The sequence below is a fragment of the Canis lupus genome, chromosome 25 (genome assembly GCF_011100685.1).
Source record: "Canis lupus familiaris isolate Mischka breed German Shepherd chromosome 25, alternate assembly UU_Cfam_GSD_1.0, whole genome shotgun sequence".
NCBI lineage: Eukaryota > Metazoa > Chordata > Mammalia > Carnivora > Canidae > Canis > Canis lupus.
Window position 1 is genome coordinate 16,870,369 of NC_049246.1, and position 19,111 is coordinate 16,889,479.

Below are 19,111 nucleotides of genomic sequence, written 5' to 3' on the forward strand. Positions count from 1 at the left end.
CAAATATATAAATCAATTGATTACAAACATAAAGAACTGTAACAATACAATAATAGTAGGGAACTTTAACATGCCACTTCCTGCAATGGATAGATAATCTAAGCAGAAAATCAACAAGCAAACAGTGGCTTTGAATGACATGCTGGACCAGAGGGACTTAACAGATATATTCAGAACATTCAAACTAAAGCAGAAGAATACACATCCTTTTCGAGTATACATAGAACATTCTCCAGAATAAATCACATTACTAGGTCACAAATCAGGCCTCAACAAATACAAAAAAAGATTGAGATCATACCATGCATATTTGCTGACCACAACTCTTTTGAAACTTGAAATCAACCACCAGAAAAAATTTGGGAAGACCACAGGCACATGGAGGTTAAAGAACATCCTAGAAAGAATGAATAGGTTAACCTGGAAATTAAGGAAGAAATTTTAAAACATGGAAACAAATGAAAATGAAAACACAACAGTCCAGAATCTTTGGGATGCAGCAAAGCAGTCATAAGAGGGAAGCATAGGGACGCCGGGGTGGCTCAGCAGTTAAGCGTCTGCCTTCAGCTCAGGGCATGATCCTGTAGTCCCGGGATCGGGTCCCACATTGGACTGCCTGCATGGAGCCTGCTTCTCCCTCTCCCTTCTCTCTGTGTCTCTCATGAATAAATAAATAAAATCTTAAAAAAAAAAAAAAAGAGGGAAGTGTATAGCAATACAGGCTTACCTCAGGAAGCAAAAAAAAGTCTCAAATACACAACCTCATCTTACACCTAAAGGAGCTGGAAAAGAAACAACAAATAAAGCCTAAAACCAGCAGAAGGGAAATAAAGATTAGAGCAGAAATAAATGTTATAGAAAAGAAAACAATAAAAAGCCTGTAAAACAGATCGATTAAACTAGGAATTGGTTCTTTGAAAGAATTAATAAAATTGATAAACCCCTAACCATCCTTATCAAAAAGAAAAAATAAATAAATAAAATAATGAATGAAAAAACTCACAGCACCATAGAAATACAAACAATTAGAATATTATGAAAACTTATTTACCAGCAGATTGGGCAATCTGAAAAAAATGGATAAATTCCTAGAAATATACAAACTACCAAAATTGAAATAGGAAGAAATAGAAAATTTGAATGGACCTATAAACTAGTAACAAAATTGAATTAATAGTAAAAAAATCTCCCAACAAACAAAAGTCCAGGGCCAGATGGCTTCCTAGGGAAATTCTACCAAATATTTAAAAAAGAGTTAAAATCTATTCTTCTAACTATTCCATAAAATAGAAATGGAAGGAAAACTTTCAAACTCATTTCTGAGTCCAGCATTACCTTGATCCCAAAACCAGACAAAGACTCCCACTAAAAAGGAGAATTATAGGCCAATATCCCTGATGAACATGGTTGCAAAAATTCTCAACAAGATACTAATCAGTAGGATCCAACAGTGCATTAAAAGGATTATCCACCACAGTCAAATGGGATTTTATTCCTGGGCTGCAAGGATGGTTTAATATTTCCAAATCAATCAACCTGATACACCATGCTAATATTTTTTTAAAAAGGATAAGAACTATATAATACTGTCGATAGATACAGGAAAAGCATTTGGCAAAATACAGCATCCATTCTTGATTTAAAAAAAAAAAAAAAACTCTCAACAGGGCAGCCCAGGTGGCTAAGCGGTTTAGCACCGCCTTCAGCCTAGGGCCTGATCCTAGAGACCCAGGATCGAGTCCCATGTCAGGCTTCCTGCATAGAGTCTGCTTCTCCCTCTGCCTGTGTCTCTGCCACGCTCTCAATCTCTCTCTCTCTCTCTCTCTCTCTCTCTCTCTCTCTCTCTGCCTCTCATTAACGAATAAAATCTTAAAAAAAAAAAAAAAAAAAAAAACTCAACAAAGTAGGTATGGATGGAACATACCTTAACATTATAAAGGCCCGCCCGCAGTTCATATCATCCTCAATAGGGAAAAACCAAGAGCTTTTCCCCTAAGGTCAGGAACACAACAGGGACGCCCACTGTCACCATTATTACTTAACATAGTACTTAGAAGTCCTAGCCTCAGCAAACAGACAACAAAAAATAAATAAAAGGCATCCAAATTGGCAAGGAAGAAGTCAAACTTTCACTATTTGCAGATGAAATGATACCCTATGTAGAAAACCTGAAAGACTCCACCAAAAAATTGCTAGAACTGATCCACAAATTCAGTAGTCACAGGATACAAAATTAACATACAGAAATCTATGGCATTTCTATACACCAATAATGAGCAGCAGAAAGGGAAATCAAGGGATTGATCCCATTTACAATTACACCAAAAACCATAAGATACTTAGGAATAAACGTAACCAAAGAGATAAAAGGTCTGTACTCTGAAAACCATAGAACACTTATGAAAGAAATTGAAGAGGACACAAAGAAATAGAAAGACATTCCCTGGGACACTTGGGTGGCTCAGTGGTTGAGCTCCTGCCTTCAGCCAAGGGCGTGATCTTGGGACCCTGGATCAAGTTCCATATCAGGCTCCCTGCATGGAGCCTGCTTCTCCCCCTGCCTGTGCCTGTGCCTCTCTGTCTCTCATGAATAAATAAAGTCTTTAAAAAAAAAAAAAAACCCAAAATTAAATAATCCAGTTAAGAAATGGGCAGAAGACATGAATAGACACATTTTGAAAGAAGACAGCCAGATGGCTAACAGAATGAAAAGATGCTCAACATCATTCATCATAAGGGAAATACAAATCAAAACCATGATGTGATGATACCACCTTGCACCAGTTAGAATGGCTAAAATTAAGTTAGGAAACCACAGATTTTTGTGAGGATGCAGAGAAAGGGGAACCCTCTTATACTGTTGGTAGGAATGAAAGCTGGTGCAGCCACTCTGGAGAACAGTATTGAAATTCCTCAAAAAGTTAAAAACAGAACTACCCTGTGATGCAGCAATTGCAGCACTAGGTATTTACCTAAAGGATGCAAACATACTGATTCAAAGGGGCATATATATGCACCCTGATGTTTATAGCAGCACTATCAGCAGGCACCAAATTATGGAAAGAGCCCAAATGTCCATCCATAGATGAATACATAAAGAAGTGATGGTGTATATACATATGTACAATGGAGTATTACTCAGCCATCAAAATATTGAAATTTTGCCATTTGCAATGGCATGGATACAGCCTGAGTATATTATCCCAAGTGAAATAATAAGTCAGACAAAGACAAATACCATATGATTTCACTCATCTGTGCTTAAGAAACAAAATAGATGAATTAGGGGATGGGGAAAAAAAGAGAAAAGGAGACAAACCATGAGATTCTAGTATAGAGAACAAAGGGGAGGGTTGCTGGAGGGGAGGTGGGTGGGGGCTGAGCTAAGTGGGCAATGGGCATGAAGGAGGGCACTTGGGATGAGTACTGGGTGTTACATGTAAGTCATAAATCACTAAATTGTACTCCTAAAACCAATTTTATACTCTGTTAACTACACTGTAAATAAAAATTGTTAAATAAATAAAAAGCATTTAGCTTTACTGTCCTGTCTGTTCAAGCTGAATTTCATTTCAGTGTCACTGGGATATATTTGAATATTCTCGTACAAATAGGCAGAGGGTCTCCCGTGGTCTTTTTTTTTTATAATAATTTTATTTTTTATCGGTGTTCAATTTACCAACATACAGAATAACACCCAGTGCTCATCCTGTCAAGTGCCCCCCTCGGTGCCCACAACCCAGTCACTCCCCACCCCCCGCCCCCCCACCCTCCTCCCCTTCCACCACCCCTAGATCGTTTCCCAGAGTTAGGAGTCTTTATGTTCTGTCTCCCTTTCTGATATTTCCCACTTATTTTTTCTCCTTTCCCCTTTATTCCCTTTCACTATTATTTATATTCCCCAAATGAATGAGAACATATAGTGTTTGTCCTTCTCCGATTGACTTACTTCACTCAGCATAATACCCTCCAGTTCCATCCACGTTGAAGCAAATGGTGGGTATTTGTCATTTCTAATGGCTGAGTAATATTCCATTGCATACATAGACCACAGCTTCTTTATCCATTCATCTTTCAATGGACACCGAGGCTCCTTCCACAGTTTGGCTATTGTGGACACTGCTGCTATAAACATCGGGGTGCAGGTGTCCTGGCGTTTCATTGCATCTGTATCTTTGGGGTAAATCCCCAACAGTGCAATTGCTGGGTCAGGGCAGGTCTATTTTTAACTCTTTGAGAAACCTCCACACAGTTTTCTAGAGTGGCTGCACCAGTTCCCATTCCCACCAACAGTGTAAGAGGGTTCCCTTTTCTCTGCATCCTCTCCAACATTTGTGGTTTCCTGCCTTGTTAATTTTCCCCATTCTCACTGGTGTGAGGTGGTATCTCATTGTGGTTTTGATTTGTATTTCCTTGATGGCAAGTGATGCGGAGCATTTTCTCATGTGCATGTTGGCCATGTCTATGTCTTCCTCTGTGAGATTTCTCTTCACGTCTTTTGCTCCCGTGGTCTTTTTTATATAAGGACCAGTCTGTGATAAGTAGAGAAAGTCTTCACCTGAAGTTGGTGATAATGTTCTTTCCTCTTTTCTGAAGGAGTTGGAGAATTAAGCCAACTTCCAAATTAGTGGCTCCTGACCTGTTTATTCAATACGGAAGGCTTGTGACAATTAGCTCGAGAGATCTGCAATGCTGTCTTGTCAACATTTGTTTGTGCCTTGTTTTTGCATGTGAACGTTAGTTTTAAAATGTCAGCACCCCAGCTCCATGAAGTCAGTAGCAGTCAGATTGCTTATTTTAGTATCAATTCCTGCTCACACTTCAGTGTGTATTTAGTGGACTACATAAACTTTAAGTCTATTTTACAAGTATTAGTTCCTTATACTAAACTGTCTAATTATCTTTATACCCCTCCACCCCACCTCTGACCTGATTCCTTTCAGTAAGCACCAGAACATGTATTTAAAGAGGTTAAAAATCTCCTTACTTTTTTAAGTGGCAGTTTACTGAGAGGTAGTCTCTAGGTAATAAATAAGAGCATATGTTCTGGATCAGCAGACTTAAATTCAAATTTTTCCTGGCTTTCTGTCCTCAGGAAGTTATCTCTTTCATTGTCATTTTCATTGCCTTTAAAACAAGAGAGTAATGCCTGCCTTTATGGGATTGTTGAAGAATATAATAAAACAAGATGTTTTTAATGTTTATAGTATCTCCTTGAACTGCTTAGGAGCATAGGCGTTAAGCTTCCCAGCTCTATTAGTTACCTGTCTGATCTTTGGCAAATTAGTCTCCGTTTCCTTACTATGTGTCTGGCACATTGGAAATATATAACTGATAATATTAGTAGCATTGTAATTGCTCTATGTTTTTGTAAGATTTTAGTATTAACTGGATCTTGGCCTCTTATTAGTGAGTTAATAAGTTAAAATAAGTAATGCCTTTTAAATTGTAGTTGATACAGATTTTAGGACATTGTCAGTAATTTGGCACTTCAGAGATTTTAGGAATCATATTTAAACTCCAGATACTGATATTTAGCTCAGAGCTACAACTTTAAGATATCTTTTCTTGACAAATACTTTCTAAACACATTTTGGATTTGAAGAAAAATATTGTATTTTCTAGTTGTGAAAATTTGAGTGATGTCTATGGATATAAACTCAGTTATTTTATATTTGATTGTTTCCCCCTCCCCCGCCTCCCATAGGAAGAAAGAAGGGTGGGGAGAATTCTTGAGTAATTTTGACCTTGTGGCAGAATATAGAATAAGGAGTAGGTTAATTCAGCATTTTTATAAATCATTAATATAAGTATATAATTTTAGGAATTCTATTAAAAGTTATTTTAAGACAGAGTCATAAAATAAAAACTGAAGTTTAGATTATTTTAAGAGAAAAATATCTAAAAGATTAGAGATTAATCTGTAGTACCTAGAAGAGAGACTTATTTTCAAAGACCTTAGAAACACTCTTCACTTCTGAAAAGAATTTCTTCCACAAGCCTCATCTCCTGCATTAACTAATCTTCCATACTATCAGGAGTGCCTCAAATACCACCTGCTATATCAGCTAGGCTTCCCTCACCTGCCAACTTCCTGCTCATCAGGTGTCTTACTCTGTGAAAGTAATCTCTGAAACCACCAGAGATCTTGTTCTCTTTCATTCTTTGCATTTTGTTGCACTGTACTGTCTGTCATATTTTTTAATTAAACCATAAATTCTCTAAGAGGATAAATCTATGTGTGGTCATTTGCATAGCACGTTGCCTAAAATGTTCTTTAGCACATAACAGACGCTCATTTAAAATTGCATGCCATGCTGATAATGTTAATAAGAATATGATAATTACAAATTATTCTGATCTATTTCAGTGAGTCCCTTGACTTTGTTATGTAATTTGAGTCAGCCTTTCTATGAATTGAAAGTACAAAAACTACATCTTTTTAAAAAATATTTCCAATTAAAACTTTTCAATAATTTGTTGATCTTCCCAGTTAAAATTAATTGGTATTACTTTATCAACAGAATTAAATCCAGCTAGCACTAATGTTTACATCTGAAAAAAAAATGAAAATTATCAGCAAGTAATTTTATCTTCTTTTTCATTAAAACACTTCCTTTTGATGTAAAATATTTCTAAAATAATATTAGGTAAAACTTCTGCCTCCTAGTAACTAACGTTTTATCAGCTTAATGCTTAATGACCTGCAACTATCCTATGGAATATTTTTGCTTTTCCTGAACTGGATATTATTTAAATTAAAGTTATTCATTGTATTACCGTATCTTATGTGATGTATAGTTATTTCAAAGTACATAACCTATAAAGTGCATTAAGCTAATTGAACTAAATAAACCTGATCTTGGCAGTTAAGCACAAAACAGTTTTTTAAATTGCACTACCCTACCATAGATTATAAGAATGTATCTCTAATATCATATATTCTGTGTTCACAATCTTGGAGATAATTGTTAAAATTAGTAAAATTCATTATGATGTATATCCTATGCAGAGAAGAATTTAGTGAATTTTAAAGGCATTTTTTTCTTTACATGAAGGAATGCCTCCAAGTCTGCTGTATCCACATCCGGCAACTATGTTTGTTTTTCCACCTTCACTTTGTTATAGAAGTACTGTTCCCAATAGCAGAAATAGTGCTGCCTTTCTGTATTTGCCCCAGGCCTCTTCTGTTGTCTTCCCAAGGCTTCTCCACTCTGGTGTCATTCCTTCCCCCTGCCACATTCTCTTTCTGGGCACCATATCATTCCCGTCTTACATAATAACTTATGAACATCTCCCATATTTAAGGAAACACATTCCTCCTGTGACTCTCTCCATACTTTGTAATCCCTTTTCATAGCCAAGCTCTTTGTTTTGTGTTGTGCTCAGTTCCTCACCTCTCAGCCATCAGCCCACTGTAGTCTGGTACTCATCCTCTAACACCACCACTCTTAACAAAACCATCAGTGACCTCCTTGTTATTAGATCCAGTGAAGATATTCTGTGTTCTTGGCACCTATGACCCCAGCCGTACTGATGCTATTACCTGTTCTCACGTCAGACTAGTCCCTTCTCTTGGCTTATAGTACCCCATACTTTGTTTTGTGTTGTGTTCTTACCATCCTAGTGGTATCTTCTTTGTCTCCTTTGATGAAATTCAACCAGAACTACCTAAACTGGGGAAATCAAACAGGTCATTCTGATGAGGTGAGTTTGAACACAGAGGCTGACTTGTCAGCCCTAGCATGAATGTGAAACTCTGTTTCACAGGAGATAATGGAGTAGAAGGCAAGACGTAACAAACTAAAGGAAGTGGGAGGCCATCTGGCAAATGAAGGGTGGTATTTTTGAGACCTAAAGCGTGATGTGGGAGTTGAGATTTCTAAGAGCAGTAAGCAAAAGTTCATTTTCTTGGTATAGAGAAGTAGCAAACAGTGGTGGAGCTTCCATAAAACAGGCTATAATGGAAGCCTTGTAAGTAACAGTGAAATTTGAAGGGAAGATAGTGTTGTGCCCAAGATCGCAAATCCAAGAAACCGCCAAGGAGCCAACACGGATGCAAACACACGAGGGTTTTACAAGCTCGAGACTGGGCCCAAGTATACCCGAGGCAGCGGAGCAGGTACTTGGACCCCGAGACTAAGAGGCTTAGCAACTTTATAGGGGCCAGTGGCCAATGGGATCGCAGAAAGTTGCACAGTCATGCTGGTCCGCTGAGCCGGATTTCCGGTGAGGGTGTGTCCTGGTCTTTGACTAGGGAGGGGCAGTGCCCTAAGTAATAAGCAGGTCAGCGCAAGGCGGGTGCAGCCCAAAATAGAGTCAGTCCTGTTCTGCTTGTCCAGGGGTAGGGGATTTTGTTCAATTTCCTGGGTCCCACAGATAGAAAGTTATTAGGTTTCTTTTTTTTTTTTTTTTAATTTTTTATTTATTTATGATAGTTACACAGAGAGAGAGAGAGAGAGGCAGAGGGAGAAGCAGGCTCCATGCACCGGGAGCCCAATGTGGGATTCGATCCCGGGTCTCCAGGATCGCGCCCTGGGCCGAAGGCAAGCACCAAACCACTGCGCCACCCAGGGATCCCAATTATTCGGTTTCTAAAATGTGTTTCAGACAGGAAAAAATATCTGTATATTTTCTTTATTCCTTTCTCCTTTCGGTGGGAGGGAAGGTTTTAAAAGGTTTTATTCACTTCTTGAAATTGAGGGTACTATTCTCTCCATTCAGCCTCTGCTTGTAGTAGCAAGATTCATGAAGCAGTTCTGCATATCAGCATATAAGTCAGAGAGGCATCCTCATGAGAGGCATTTAGTCAGGACTCTGTTAGAGTGTGGTCACTTCTGGAAATCATGGTTCTAGTTTTCAGGAGCAGCACTATGACTCTGTATGTCTTTGCCAGCCTCACTGTGTCTGTGCCATAAGGGAGATAAAATAGATGTTTGTTTTCAGAAGGCATTGAGGAGGATTTTCAGTAACTTCTTTAAACTTTCAGTTACAGGCACATAGATCTCTATATGTCTGTCTCTGTCTCTCTTTCTATATATATATACACCTTTCCAACTGTCAAGGAGATAAATTCATCAACCTACTCACACATTTTCCTATTGGATAGTTCTCTCTCCCTGTTAGGTAGCTGGAGAGTTATTTATATTCTCAGAATGAATAGGGGCATCGTGCATCTCCAAGATTTCTAAAAGCATTAAAAGCCACTATTTCTGGATGGCTGGGGAGGTGGAGGGAAGGCCTTTAGTGATGGCCTATTAGAAAAAACAGAAAGTGGAAGTCCACAGCAGAAAGCTTTGTTTTTTTCCTTTATGCAAAGTACATGAAGTTATTAGTATGAGAAATAAAGGAAAGGAGATGATAAGTGAGAGAAAGGGAGAGAGGCTTTAAGAGGATCCAGGAAGAATAAATGACTGCAAGTATAGATAAGATAGATAGCATTCATTTCAAAGTCAATGAGAAGGAATAAGTAATTTGCACTGGGCACCTGCAGGAGGAGACTTTTAAACATATCTCCCTACCACATAGGAGATATGAAAGAACAGCCTTCATTAATAAAAGACTGAAATCAGGACTCAAAGGATGACCTAACCTTGACAGGGAAACTAAGCAGCTGTCAGGAAAATGAGGAACAGCAGGGTTGTTATGTACGTAGGAAGAATTAGAAATGCCATGAAAGGGCAGGGTAAGAACTGCTAGCTCACCATTCTTCCAAATGCTGGTCTCTCTTAATGTGGGTTTTCTTATGCTTGCTTGTACTCCACTCTGCTTGGAGTCTCAATCCTACCCCTTCATATTCTCCATCCCTCGGACACATCCACTGTATCATACTGTAGCTGAGAAAAGAGCACCCGTCCCTAAGGATGCGAAGTGTCATAGGCTGAACCTGTGGATCTCCATAATTCCTGGATACCCTGAGTTTGTAACTTTCTTTAACATCTACTTCATTTGTAAAATAAAGGTTACAATCTCTATCTATTTCCATGGTTCTGGTGGGAATAATATATATAAAGCTCCTCCACTGTGCCTTGAGATCAAGTGTCACTAAAAGATCTTTTTATTATTATTAGGCAAATTCATGTGCCACAAGTTCTCTTGGATTCTTGGAAACTACATTGTCTCAGTTCTCTTGGTACCTATCTCTGTTATTGGTTTCTCTTCCTCCTCCTGCCCTTTAAGTGTTGGTGCTCCCTAGGATCTCTGTCCTTTGTTTACTGCTTTCCTTCTCCTCTTGGTTTAGCACCCATGGATAATGCTGCAAACTCTCAAAACCCCTTCAGTATCTGTAGCCCTGGCTACTCTCCTGAGCTTCAGACTTCTGTACCCAAACCAGCTGCCACATGCCTGCTTGTGGGTCTTTCAGTTACCTTGAGTTTGTCATATCCCAAACTGAACTCACGGTCCTCCCTAAATCAGCGCTTTGTTTTCTTGGTCTCATTTGGTAGTACTACTTTTCACCTACCTTATCAAAACCCAAGAAATATCTTTGAACCCTTTCTCTTTTTGCCATTTTCATCTTTCACATGCAGTCAGATACGAAATCCTTCTAATTCTGCCTCCTAGGTATTTATCAGATTCATCAAGATATATAAATATGTTCTTATGATGGATATGTTAATTTCTCTTTAGGAAACAGAATTCTCAAAATTGCACTTAGTAGCGAGTCATATTTAGAATGGTTCCAAATTTAAAATGTTTGTAGAGAAGCATAGCAAATAACAGAATTTAGTCATGTCTTCTAATGGCCTTTCCTTAAGGATTTATTAACAAATTTTTAAATATAATTATTTAGGGGATCTCTGGGTGGCTCAGTGGTTTAGTGCCTGCCTTCGGGCCCAGGGCGTGATCCTGGAGTTCCAGGATCAAGTCCCACATCAGGCTGTCTGCATGGAGCCTGCTTCTCCCTCTGCCTGTGTCTCTGCCTCTTTCTCTCTCTCTCTGTCTCTATCCCTCTGTCTCTCTCTGTCTCTAATGAATAAATAAATAAAATCTTTAAAATATATATAATTATTTAAAATACCTATTTAACATGTACTTTTAAAACATTGCCACTTAACAGCATTTACTTTATAATTAAATTAAAAAATACATATATTAAACTGTTTCTCCTATATTCTGAAGTATCAGTTTTCTTTAAAAGCATTTTCAGAGGGCAGATGCCTAGAATGCTATTGTAGAACCATACTGTTTATAATCTATCTTGGGAGTGTAGTTGCTGTTTTCACATCATCTCAATTCTGTTTATTCAAGCTTTTTATTTAAGTCAGCATTTCAAAGAAAGACACTGGAATTTTCTTTCTCACAAAGTCCCATTGTAGAGACACATACGTGTGTGTAAAGAAGAATGAGGCCCCCTCTTGGCACCAAGCCCACGTCAGTCTAGCAGTTTGGCCATTTTTTTCACATTGCCGTACTCCCTTCAAAATGAAAGGGAAAAAAGCTACTCTCCATTTTTTTTAGTCTACCAAGGGATGGTATTTCAAAGTATTTCATCCTTTAATCCTTCAACTAATATTAGAGCACTTCTCTCAGGTATTATGATAATGACAAAACATTTAATTTATTCTCCTTCCATATAAACACTGAATATTTTTAAGGAAAAATATCTGAAGACACTGGACTTTTTTATTAAAAAGAATTACACCTGCTCCAAGATAAAGACAAACATAAAGTTCGTAATGCACAAAAATGTAAGTCACTTAAAATGCGTACCTGAAGTTATTTGCAACTACAACACTGAATTACCTAGAGATAAAGTCCTCACCTGCCTTGCTCTGAACTTGGGCCCTCACTCTGTGTGTTATTTGATTGGGAGCCAGTAGGGCAAATCCACTGTCATCACCCTCTGCCTTCATTCTTCATGTCTGGGTACCATCGTGGGCTTATTTCCCATTGCTTCTTCCATATGGACGTTATTTCTCTCAGTCACTTTTTAATTTTCATATTTTTATATTTAGTTTTCATATTCAGCTTCATATTCATATTCACCTCAGTTGGTTAAGCATCCAAACTCTTGATCTCAGCTCAGGTCTTGAGCTCAGGATTGTGAATTCAGGCCCCACATTGGGCTCCACACTGGGCATGGAGCCTACTTTAAGAAAAAAAAAGATTTAAGACACAGAGAACAAAAGAAAAATCTAAAACTTTTGTGAATCAAAGTACACTATCAAAAGAGTGAAGAGACAATCCACAGGAAAGGAGAAAATACTAGCAAATCATATATAGGGAGTTAAAATCCAGTATATAGAAAGAACTCCTATAACTCAACAACAAGAAAACCAAACAACCCAGTTAAAAAATGGGCAAAGACTGGAATAGACATTTTTCCAAGAAGATATACAGTTGACTAATTTACACGTCAAAAGATGCCTGACATCACTAACCATTAAGGAAATGCAGATCAAAACCATAATGAGATACCACTTAATACCATTATTATCAAGAAAAAACAAGTGCTGACCAGGATGTGGAGGAATCATAACCTCTGTGTACTCTTGGTTGGAATGTAAAATGGTACCACCACTTTTGAAAAACGTATGGAGGTTCCTCAGATTAAGCACAGAATGACCGTATGGTCCAGCAATTGCACCCTGGGTAAATACCCCAAATAATTAAAAGCAAAGATTCAAACAGATACTTGTACACCAGTGTTTATAGCAGCATTAATCACAATAGCCAAAGAATGGAAACAACCCAGATGTCCATCAACAGATGAATGGATAACCAAAATGTAGTATATATACATATAAAGGAGTATTTTTCCACCTTAAAAAGGCATGAAATTCTGACACATACTACAATATGGATGAACCTTGAAGACATGCTAAGTGAAATAAGCCAGACACAAAGGATAAATACTATATGATTTCATTTGTATGAGGTCCCTAGAGTAGGCAAATTCATAGCAACCGAAAACAGAAGAGAGGTTACAGGGGCTGGAGGCAGAAAAAAAATGGAGTTAGTGTTTCATGGATATGGGGTTTCAGTTTATGATGATGAAAAGTTCTGATAATGGTTGCAAAACAATGAATTGACTTAATGCCACTACACTGTATACTTAAAGATAGCTAAAATGGTAAATTTTTTGTTATGTGTATTTTACCACAGTAAAGAAAAGTGACTTGAGACCTGTTGACCAAGTGCAAACCAAGGACATTTTCTGAATCCTGATTTGAGCACACTTGAAAAAAGCATTTCTGAAATAGGGACATTTGTAAAAGTGATGTGAGTTTGATGATATTGAGGAATTACTGGTAATTTTTTAGGTGTGGCAAATATATTTGTGAGGAGGGAACTTTTAGAGATAAAGCTTGAATTTTCTACTGTGAAATAAGATATTTAGATTTGTTTCAAAATAACCCAGTGAGGGGGTGGACAGAGGTGGTGCCTGGGTGGCTCAGTCAGTTAAGTGTCTGTCTTCAGCTCAGGTCATGATCCCAGAGTCCTGGGATTGAGCCCCACATTGGGCTCCCTGCTCAGCAGGGAGTCTGCATCTTTCTCTGCCTCTGTCCTTCTCCTCACTTGTGCACGCGCTCTCTCTCTCTCTCTCTCTCAAATTAATAAAATCTTTTTTAAAAAAGTAATCCAGTGCGAAGTGGGGGGGAAGGGAGTGAAAAGAAGTACAGATAAAATAAAATCTGCAATGAGTTGATAATTACTAAAGTTGATATGTAAGTTACTCATTATATTCTCTCTACTTTTGTGTATGATTGAAGTTTTCCATGATAAAGTTTAATTGTGTATTTTGCTATTATATCAAATTTATGATCTAGAAGGAAAAATTTTTTAGCTTATCAGGAAGCCATGATTTATAAGACATTGTTTTATATTTATTGCTATTCTTTTCATTGCAAGCACGGAAAACTAGACACTATCTATTTGAGCTAGTAAGGACAGACATAGAGCTAGTGGCCAGACACAGAGCTGGCTTCAAGTTCAACTTAATCCAGGGCTCAGACATCACCAGTATCCATCTTTCAGGTCTGCCAATTAAAGATTGGCTGCATTCTCAGGCCCTAAACACTGGCTGTCTGACAGTTCCAGGCACTCTCTCCATTGCCTCACATTCCTAAGTGAAACATTCTCACATCATCAAAATCCAGGGGGGTTGGGGAAGGAAAAAAAAATAATAAAGTGAATGATTAAGCATTCTTGTCAGAAATTCCACTCTAAGCGACCCAGTTTAGGTCAAGGCCCATCCCTGAACTAGTCCCTGCAGCCAGACTATTGCAACCTGCTCCTTAGCTTGGGTCAGCTCTTTGCCATCTCTGTACCGATTCACTGAGAATACAGTGATTGACTTAGGCCAGTCAGTATCTACCTTCAAAGGTGAGGATGAATCATCCTACCAAAACTGCATGTTTGAGAAGGGGAAAGGAATGGTTTCCCAAAGGAAAATCAAGTTACTGCTGCAAAGATTTAATTACCTCATTTTCAATAATATAGTTTGACCTTTTATATATTGAGATCTTTGTTTTACTCAACTGAATTTTTAAATTTGCTCCACTTGAGATGTTATGAACAGTGAAATTTGAGCAGAAATTGCATGAAGTGCTGTGCAAATAAAACCTGTGCTGGATACCTATTATTTGCTAGCCAACATCCATTCCCCTTTTTTAATAGTATAGTATCATTTTAAGTATAAGTATTATACTTAATTCTCTGTTACAGAAATTTTCCACTATACCAAAGAGAGAGGTAAATTAAAGTAAAAATGTGTGTTCTTATTTTTTCTCCCCCCACTTCTTTTTGAGGGGGGTGGGTGGCGGAGGGGAGAGAGAGAGAATCCTAAGTAGGCTCCATGCCCAGAGCCAGACACAGGGATTGATCTCATGACCCTGAAGTCATGACCTGAACAGAAATCAAGACTCAGATGCTTAAGCAACTGAGCCACCCAGATGCCCCAAAAATGTGTGTTTTTAATTAAATGAAGTTTGCGTGTAGTATTTATGTATGATTACTTCTAAACCTGAAACTTACTTTCTGATGTTTTTATTTTATCTCTTTCAGGACTGATTTCATATACTGAGTATCTTTTCTTGCTTACAATCCTTACTAGTAAGTACCCTACAGTTTTTGTCACTGATCATGTGGAATTATCTGTTCTTAGCAAACAAGGTTTTGGAAATTTGGTATTTATGTCTTTATCATTAAAACATTATTGCTACCTTAGTTTTTATTTTTTAACACAATGATACTGTTGGGTTAGATTAGCCCTTCTATTCCCTTTGTACTATGGCTCCCTGTAACTTTGTCTCCTTAAAAAACTTGTTGAGAAGAATCAGACTTAGCCTTCACATGTTAAAAAAAATCCCTCATCAGACATTCTTCAAAATTCCTGGTCAGTACTTTTCAGATTAGTCATGAAAATCAAGGAAGGACTGAGAAACTTTCACAACTTGGAGCAGAATAAGGAGACCTAACAACTAAATGCAACATGGTTTCTTGTATTTGATCCTAAAGTAGAAAAATAGCATTAGTGGAAAAACATGAAATCTAAATAGTCTGTAGTTCAGTTAAAAATGCTAAAAATGAAAAAAAAAATGCTATTACGGGTGTTAATTTCTTAGTTTTGACAATGATACTATAGTTATATAAGATGTTAACATTAGAGGAAGCTGAATGAAGAGTATATGAGAACTCACTATACACTATCTTTACAACATTTCTTCGGTCTAAAATTACTTCAAAATAAAAAGATTTTTTAAAAGCCATACTCTGAGAAAGGGAAATAAAGACTAATAATCAGTATGAAAATAACCAAGTTACTATAAGAATATAGGAAAGCTCCTGGTAGAGTTAAAGAAATAAATTTTCAAATTAATTTTGCTTTGAGAAGCAAAGCACTTAATAGCAGAACAACGCAGCCAGGAAAACATATCAGCCTTTGAAAATTGTTATGAGAAGAGATTATTTTTTTCTCTGTTTAGGCACTTGTATAATAGTTTCTGGAAGCTTTTGAAGACCTATAGATCAGTAAATAATTTGCATTTCACCAACATTTAAATAACTATTCACTTTTCACTTAATTGCAGAACCCCATACTGGGTTTCATGTTGCTTTTAAAATGCTGGATGCAGATGGTAATGAGATGGTTGAGAAAAAGGAATTTTTTAAGGTAAGTAGATTCTACTTATTTTTGGTTTATCATGAAACATTTGGATGCTTGTGTGATGTACATTTCCATAAAAATCAAAATTATATCCACTGCTTACATATGAAATGTCCAGAAATCATTTATACATTCAAAAGTGTTAAATTTTCTATATTACAACCTTGAAAAAAGTGTAATGGAATAGAGCATAAGATTCCTGTGGGAGAAATGAGCTTGTGCATCTACATTTTTTAGAGTTTTATTTTTATGATTTCAGCAGGAAATAAAATGGAAAGGGCCTCATAGATATGTTCAAAATTACTCTTATAAAAAAAAAATTACTCTTATACACCCCTACCTCCACAAAAGGAACAAGAAAAATAAAAACTTAAGCCTTCATAAAGAATAGAGAAAAATGAAAAAACTACAATAGGTATAAATGGATGCAGATTTTCCAGAAATTTGCTATTTGAAAAGCTGAAAATATGTTTCCAAGACAACTCTAAGACATACAACCAGTAAATTTCACTCCATTTCAAGAATGTTGATGACAATATTAAAAAAAAAAATACCTCAGTGCATATAAACTTTTGGGTATGTGCCAAAGTTAAATGTTTTTAATGTATTAGAGTCTTTTGTGAAGAAAAAGATAAAATATGTAGATAAATATATAACACAGCATTTGGTACATACTAACTTCTTAGACCTACCATTGATAACTACTGAGTACATATATAAATGACTACTTTATGACTTTTTTTAAAAAAGTTTTTGAGACATGAAACATGGAGCTCTCTTACATTGCTGATGGGAATGTGAAATGATACACACATTTTGGAAAACAAAATTGGTAGCTTCTTAATGTATACTCAGCATATGACATGGCAATTCAGTCCTATGTTTTTATTCCAGAGTCAAAGAAAAGAAAACGTAGGTTTACCCAAAGGCCTATATGTGAATATTCATAACAACTTTATTTATAATAGCCCCAAACTGGAGACAACCTAAGTGTTCACCAAGTGACTAGACAAACAAATTATATCCATACAATAGAATACTACTCAGCAATAAAAAGGAAAAAATTACCAGTACATACAACAACATGGATGTATGTAAGTGAAACAAATAGTGTACATACAGTATAAGTCCTTTGACATGAAACTCTAGAAAAGGAACATATCTATACTAACAGAAAGCAGATCACTGGTTGCCTGGGTCGAGAGGGAGTAAGGGAGTAAGGAATTGACTGCAGATTAGCAGCAGCTTCCATAAGAGAACATCTTTAAGTGCTGGAAACATTTTAAATCTTGGTTAGGATACTAGTGACTTGGTGTATAAATTTGTTACAACCCATCAAACTATATTTAAACAAGTGCATTTTATTACATATGAATTATACCTCAGGAAACACCTTTGACAAAGTTCCATTCCACAGGCTTTGCAAATTTAATTACTGAGATACTTGGTTTTATATACAAGACACCATCTCACAGTCTAAAAACAAAGGACATGACAAAAGGTTCTAATCAGAGATTAAACTTATAAAACCAGATCCAAAAAAGGTAGGCGTATTTGACATTTTAGAAATTATCTGAAAGAGTGTATAAATCTAAGCATACGGAGAGAGATTCTCTCTCTCCCTCTCCCTTTGCCCTCCCTCCCAGTCATGCTTGCTCACTCTCTCTCAAATAAATAAATAAATAAATCTAAAAAAAATGGGACTCGGGAGAGGCAAATACTGTATGGTCTTACTTCTGTGTGGACTCTAACAAAAAACCAAGCTCATAGAAAAAGAGATCAGATTTGTGGTTACTAGAGGCAGGGTTGGGGAGGAAGGAGACTAGGAAGAAGATGATCAAAAAGTATAAACTTCCAGTTAGTTGATAAATAAGTACTAGTAGTGTAATGTACAACATGACAACCATAGTTAACACTGCTATATGATACATAGCAAAAGAGTAAATCCTGGGAGTTCTCATAACAAGGAGAAAACATTTTTTTTTTGCTTTTGCTTTTTATTGTGTATATATGATATGATGGATACTAACTAAACTTACTGCAGTAATCATTTCAGAATACATGTGAATCAAACCATCATGCTTGTACGCCTCAAACTTACACAATGATATATGTCAGTTATGTCCCAGTGCAACTGAAAAAAGCTAATATTTGTGGACTATTAACATACTAGAAGGATCAAAGTCTATAAGTCATAAAACAAGGCTACAGATTTTCCAACACAGAAGACATCCTGTTGAAACCTCTTATGACAAAGGTTAGAATTTATAGGAGTAACACTAATACTTCCTTAGTTGGCAGTATCAGACAATGAAATATTTCATATAAATGATTTTTAAAATTGAGAATTACCTTTAACATTAAATTTTTAACATTTGTAATTCTTTTTGATAAGCTCTCCAAGAATATATATATTTCCCTGTCTTTTCAAAGTAGTTATAATGTGCATAATTTATCTTTTTTTTTTTTGACAACTTAGTATTATCCTTATGAAGATCAGTTTCATAATGATGGGCTAGTTAGATTTTGAGAGTTTCCTAAGGGCATGAGATACTTATCCTTACACTGAATGGCCTTAGACTTTCATGCTTTTAATTCATATTTCTGGCTTTTGTCCTCATTGTTAGGATATCACTAGTTTTTTATCACTGATATCAGTGAGACTAAACAGTTGATCTTTCAATTTCAGTCATCTAGTTTTTCTTCCAGTCTCCAATGCAGTGGGAAAACAGCAATAAAGTTTGTTAAAAATCATATGTAAAGTACAGAATCTTTACTTGCTCTGTCCAGTAAATTAGCCAGTAGCCACATGTGGCTGTTGAGCCCTTGAAATAAGAAGCTTGGTTCTTATTGTGGTTAAGAAGCTTGAGTTTTTAAATTGTAATTAATGTAAAATTTAAATTTAAAACCTGACATTTGCTTCAGATATTGGGAGATTTTCATATATGTTTGAAGCAAGTTGGGTATATGGATCTACTTTTTCAATTGTAAATTTTATGA

General features: G+C 36.6%; 1 protein-coding gene across 1 annotated transcript in view; it reads left to right on the forward strand.

Moving 5' to 3' along the window:
* MICU2 (mitochondrial calcium uptake 2) overlaps positions 1-19,111 on the forward strand; it is a 126,033-nt gene that overhangs the window by 63,895 nt on the left and 43,027 nt on the right. The window contains exons 5-6 of the mRNA XM_038573487.1: positions 15,010-15,057; positions 16,035-16,117. Coding sequence (XP_038429415.1) covers positions 15,010-15,057; positions 16,035-16,117 — 131 coding nt within the window. The remainder of the gene's footprint in view (positions 1-15,009; positions 15,058-16,034; positions 16,118-19,111) is intronic.